Below are 5,970 nucleotides of genomic sequence, written 5' to 3'. Positions count from 1 at the left end.
CTCATATATCGTTTATTTGTATCAAACAAATGATCCTCCCCAAATTGCCATCATCAAGGAAACAAATTCCTCATTAAATATCAGAATATCAAAGTTTTACATTGTAGAAGTTCAACAACAATAGGAATCAGCCCCCAAACCAGATAAATATGTTGTCTTCAATCGAGAACCATGACAAAAAAATATTTACAAGCATTTATGTACTAGGCCAAAAGTCATTGATTCTATATGAAGGCTTTGTCTACACAAAAGAAATCGAAGTCAAAATAAATTTACGTTATGATTAATGGTTAACATTAAAACCATAAACACAACGCGGCAAAATCAGTTTATTTATTGCACAGTTTTCATTCACAAAGTTCCCAGAATAAGCTAAGACCCCATCTTCAAACCTGTGGGATGACAAAATGAGTTTATAATTAACATGGTAGAAAAACTATCCACAGTCATAGCATTGTGCAGTAATAAAATTTCATCCAATTTTAAAGCCTCTTTGCAGCATATGAGAGAAAGAGGTGTGGTAAAGGAGAAAGAATAAAGGAAAACTCAGTCTTTTGCCCCATTGGGCTCAACATTTTTTATATTACAAGGTGTACCGTTATTGAGGTGCCCATTCGATTCAACATTAGTTTTATGAGATGGAGCTACACTGTGGAGGTGCTCTTGACAATATTTCTTCTGCCAGGTTCTCCCTGTATCCACGGTTTTTCCATTCCCGTTTTCCTCCAGCAAGTTGAGTCCATTTGGAAGCTGGATTCAAGTATATAAGAAATACCAAGAAAAAATATAGCATAAGCAAATAAAATAAGACTTAATTCTCTGTAATTCCAAGATCCCAAGGACAAACCAAAGGCCAGTCACCTGTGAACACTGGACTACATCTAGAGTCAATGAAATCTCAAGAACAAGAAGCAGAAGACACGGGGAAAGGGCAAAAAGAGAAAAAAATTCACAATAGCTACAACTAAGCACATGATCATCTAGTTTGGAAGTAGAACACATATGTTTACCTCGACTCTTTGTCCCAATAACAGGTATCTTTGGTGGGTTCTTTTCCCACCAATATGGACATCCATATCACATTGGAGGCACAAGGATGATCCATCAATGCTACAATGCAGAAAAGCTGCGGTAGAAGTTCAACATGCACAGTAAATAACTGGAATTTTTATGAACTATACATGACTGGCAAACTGAGATGCTGTACCTCACGCTTCACAAATATACTACATACACATCTGACCATTTCATTTATGGCAAGTAAACACACCAGTGAAGCAGAGAGACCCAGAGTCACATGCAACATACAAGGCATGTACAAATATCAACAAATACCAATTCCAAAAGGCATAGATGTGAATACCTGGTGCAGTTTCACAAATGTCACAGCGTGGTACCGACCAGGACTCTCGGAGTTGCAGCCTTATATGCCTGCTTGCCAGCTTGTTGCAACTATGGACCTTCACAGCTACACACCAAAATTAATTCACCCTTGGATTTATAAATTTTGTATAAGTAATTATACATATCTAAACATGGCATGAAGTATGCAATAATTAGTCGAAAATATATGTGATCTAATTCTATGATTCAGCACGTCATAGATACTGACCAGGGGAGATGGAGTACAAGGACACCATTTCAGATCGAAGATATCAGGGCACATAAAAAAGGTAATGTTTACCACTTTCATGAACCCAAGTTTTATGGAGAACGTAAGGGACTAGTTTTGGGGTTTTTGTGGGAGACATTGTTTTTTCTATTCTTTTTTCCTTTGGATTCAAGCATACCTACCACCCATGAAGAAATTCTGAGGGGAATCTCAACCTTGGAGATCAATTCAACGTTAATGCCATGCAACTATTTGTGGTGCATAGTTTCACTATCTGCAAGACCCAGGTTTTCTTGTCTTGTTTTTGTGAGAACTCCGCCATATATCTTTTGAGCCAGTTATAATTGCAATGATATGCATTTTACTTTATATTGTTATAATTTCAGTCAGTAAATTTAGTATTATTTTTGAAGCACAAAAACTATAAATTCTAGTACAAAATTATATTCTATCAAACATCTGACAACTCAAACGCAGACAAACAGTGATTTTGCATAACCTCCTACTATGGCATGGAAGACATTATACACCCTATTAATGGCCATGTAGTGGAGTCCGTATTCTCTCAAGCTACTTTGGAACCTGTGAACACCAGTTTGCTCTCCCCACTGGATGAATACTTTCTCTTTATGCTAAAGTTGCCTAACACATTATGCTCTCATATAATATATCTAATATATTGCCAATCAACCTGCAATAATCATTATACCATACCAAACTAAAAAGGCATATCCAGAACTAATTCCCCAAACCCAAATGCATGCAAAGACAAAAGAGAGTTAAGACAATCGATGCTTCAGGAGCTTATAAAATACCTACACAGTCAGGAAACCTAGACAAGATTTATCACAACTTACAGAAGGAGTTGGGATTGAGTTCCAACAAAATAAACCTATTCAAGAATGGCATCATAAAAACCTGCTAAATTTGGGTGAAGAGTTTAAGACAAAAAATCACATGATTTGGTTTGTGCTGGCCCGTAAAAATTTGCTTCATCAGACACGGCGATTTAAAAATAGCTTGGTTGAGATAGCTATATCGCAAGTAATGGAAGTAGCTGGGATCGGATTTTAAACAACTTAAAGTTAAAATATAATATCAATGCCATTAATCTGATAATTTGCACAGTGATGTGTATGAAACAGCAAGGTTTGAATAAAAATAACAATTCTGAGCTTGCTGGTAAACATCATTTGATTAAATTCGATGGTTTTGCCAACTTAGCTAGATGGCTTTATCTGGACAAGTTACTGAAGGAGCTGAGACTGAATCCCAAACAAATATACAAACTTCAGATCAACACTAAAACACTGTTAAATCCTTGTTAAGATGTGCGTAAGAGGTAGGTTTGAGAGAAACAATCACAAATTTTGATTTTTAGAGATGGTTAGGAAACATCATTTAAACCCAGGGACTTCAAAATATTGGTTGAATAGCTTTGTCCCAATAAGTTACAAAAGGAGGTAGAACTTATGGATTGAATAATAAAGAAACGTTATTTTCAGTAAAATGTTATAACAAATTGCAAACCAATGCTAATAGATTTCCACAATCCATGAATTTCTAGGTATTACTTGTGGATACGATTGTGTATGATTTTTTCATCAATGTTTAAGATCACACTATGTGATCTATTGTCATCAATGTTTAAGATCACACTATGTGATCTATTGTCAAAATTAAATTCGAAACCTAGTATGAAACGCTGATATAAAAATCATACACCATAGTATCCATAAGCAATGCCTAGAAACTGCAAATCATCAGAACAACATGCATAGAAAATGACTTGAGAAAAACTTCACTTGATTAAACCCGGGGACTTCACAAATTGGGTTTGACGCACTTTATCAGAAAAGGTTACAAAAAAGAGCTCGGATTAAAAAACAACAAAGTTCGCTATCACAAGAAGTTACAACAGAAGCTGGGAATGAATGCCAAACATATACACTACCCAATCTAAGAACAATGATATAACAACCTGCTAAAGCTTGGAATTGATATGCATAAAATAAAAAAGCGTCAAGACTTTGAACATGCCATAAATTTATCTTGCAACCAGATCCATGGATAATCGGGCTTTGACTGAAAGCAAAGGATGTTGGCACAATCTCTTATAGTATTGGGTCACTAAACAATAATTTTGCCTTGGTGGGCTCTTTGTAAATCAAGCCACTTCAACAGTAAAACAAAAGCCCAACAAACTTGCACAGATAGCTTTCATAACCTAGGGAACTGAAACCATGTTAAGTCGAACTCCTACCTCATACAAACACATCGAGCACCAGGCCTGTAAGGGTTGAGAGTGAGTGGTTTGACAGAGACAATGGACAAGACACTCAAATCTAAATGACTACTCTCATTAGAATTGATTCATGGACTAAAGTCGTCCCATCAATTGGTAAAGCAACAGACCACACACCTTGGAGGGTATGTGCATACAGACAGAAGCTCGGACTACTGGAGTTCTGGATAGCTCTTCATTAAAGGGATTAAGGAAAAACACTCCAACCTAGTTTTAACTTCGTCGATAGAAAACGAGATATGGGTACGTACACTAACCACTAGATATCACCCCATTTGATAGCATGTAATTGTTACAACAAAAAAACACAGGCTGACCCACAATTACACCAATTTAATCCCAATCCATACGCTGCACTTATTTCTTGGACAGGCCCGAATCTTAGCGAAATTGGCCGTGAAACTTTCCCAAATTATGAACATAATCACCTTAGCCACGTATAGTAAAACCAGAAAATACTCAATCACGTGAGCAGCACACATCCAAATGAGCTCCCTATCCAACTATAAAAATCCCAATAAAATCACAACCAACAAACCAAAGAATTTTCATAAAACAGAAAATGAATTCAAGTTTTTTTATGGGTTTGCAAATGAGCACCTTTTCATCGCACTTGGCACACAGAGCAGCCTCGTCAGCAGCACAAAAGAACTGGGCAGCTGCAGCCTCACAGCTATCACAGAGAGTTCGCATTATCAATGTCCTGTTTGTTGCAATCGTCGTTCTTTATACCCACCGCCAAACAAATTTCCAGCTTTTCTCCGAACCCAACCCTAAATATTGCTCTAGCTATAAGTCCATCATTTTCTTTCTCATTTGATGGCCTGTATTCTCCCTCCCTTCAATACAAGGCCAACAAACCACAAAAATCAGCTCAAACTACCCTTCAACATAAAACCCAAGAGACAAAAACCAATGCTATTGATCTGTAAATCCAGCATTAGCCTATTTTACACTCCAGAAGTATACTGAAACGAAATCAGAACTTCTCCCTAGTTTTTCAGCAATAAGAAAAGGAAAAAAACCACCGAACTGAGCTTTTAAGGCCTGAAAATTGGGAGATCTGATAATTCCTCCTTTTCTGTTACCGGACAGAAAAAAAGCTTGAACAGAATCTGTCTGGCTCAGGGGTCAGAATTTTTTATGGTGATTTTCGCATTAGACCAACTTGTGGCTGAGAACAATTTCATGGTATGACAAGGATTACACAGTCCAACATGCGGAGGATTGAGATGTTGATTCTCTTCTAGATCTGGCCGGCAGATCCCGGCCATTGATTAAGGGAAAGTACGGTGTAGATCAATTCTAGGGTTCACAGCCCCATGCCCTACAGAATCCGGGCCCGGGGATTTAATTTGACTGCGTGGGACCCCATACACGTTAAGATTTATGTTCTCTATGTTGGGATCTACCGATTATCCGAAGGCGGATATCTCAAGGAACATTGTTATCTAGAATGAATGGTGGGATGATGCATGAACCCGTCTGGAGGTGAGTGGCGTAGGCCCCGAGTATGACATAATCAGATCTTAATGACAGAGAGAGTGAAGGTAAGGAATGGCTGGAATTCACAGTGGGGTTTCTTTCGTAGTTGGTTGCCACAAATTACAATTCCTCTCCATCTGTTTTACGACAGCACAGTTGTAAGGCGTGAGAGGTACGATTTCTGAAAGCAACTGGCCATCCAAGCTCAACCATTTGTTTGGGACATTCCCATTTACAATAATTGTAAACAAGCTTTTTATTATTATTATTATTATTACTACTAGAAATGATGGAATTATAATAGCATTTCATAGGTTGATATATTCTCACAATTTTGGAAATGGTGGTCCCTTATTTATGAAGTAGGTATGGCTATAACATATTTTTTCCCCTTATTTTAGTAATTTTTATTTATTTATTCTCGTAGACTTTTTGGTGTCATATCTATGGTTTTTTTTTAAGAATCTCGTTTGAAAGAAGTATATATTAATATATGTGTGTGTGAATTAGTTAGCTTTAGTTATTTTGAGTAAGTTTTATTTGTTATTGAACGTGTATCCTTCATCCT

General features: G+C 37.0%; 1 protein-coding gene across 2 annotated transcripts; it reads right to left on the bottom strand.

Annotated features, from left to right (window-relative positions):
• Positions 1 to 261: 261 nt before the first annotated feature.
• LOC149556418 (B-box zinc finger protein 18-like) lies at positions 262 to 5,126 on the bottom strand. 2 transcript variants are annotated; one of them, XM_089830729.1, is made up of 6 exons: positions 4,951 to 5,125; positions 4,518 to 4,756; positions 1,364 to 1,460; positions 1,011 to 1,126; positions 597 to 750; positions 262 to 392 (listed from the first exon to the last, which is right to left on the bottom strand). In XM_089830729.1, exons 2-6 carry the CDS (start codon positions 4,608 to 4,610, stop codon positions 373 to 375), a joined length of 480 nt encoding a protein of 159 aa, XP_089686855.1. In that variant the 5' UTR covers positions 4,611 to 4,756; positions 4,951 to 5,125; the 3' UTR covers positions 262 to 372. The 2 variants fall into 2 exon arrangements, with proteins under 2 accessions (XP_089686855.1, XP_089686853.1); XM_089830727.1 differs by lacking the exon at positions 262 to 392 and having other exon boundaries at positions 401 to 750; positions 4,951 to 5,126.
• Between the last annotated feature and the right edge of the window lie 844 nt (positions 5,127 to 5,970).

Source organism: Cupressus sempervirens, chromosome 5 (assembly GCF_028749045.1).
Source record: "Cupressus sempervirens isolate cs-2001-9-10 chromosome 5, ASM2874904v1, whole genome shotgun sequence".
In the NCBI taxonomy this organism is placed as follows: Eukaryota; Viridiplantae; Streptophyta; class Pinopsida; order Cupressales; family Cupressaceae; genus Cupressus; species Cupressus sempervirens.
This window is presented reverse-complemented; position numbering and strand designations above follow the sequence as displayed.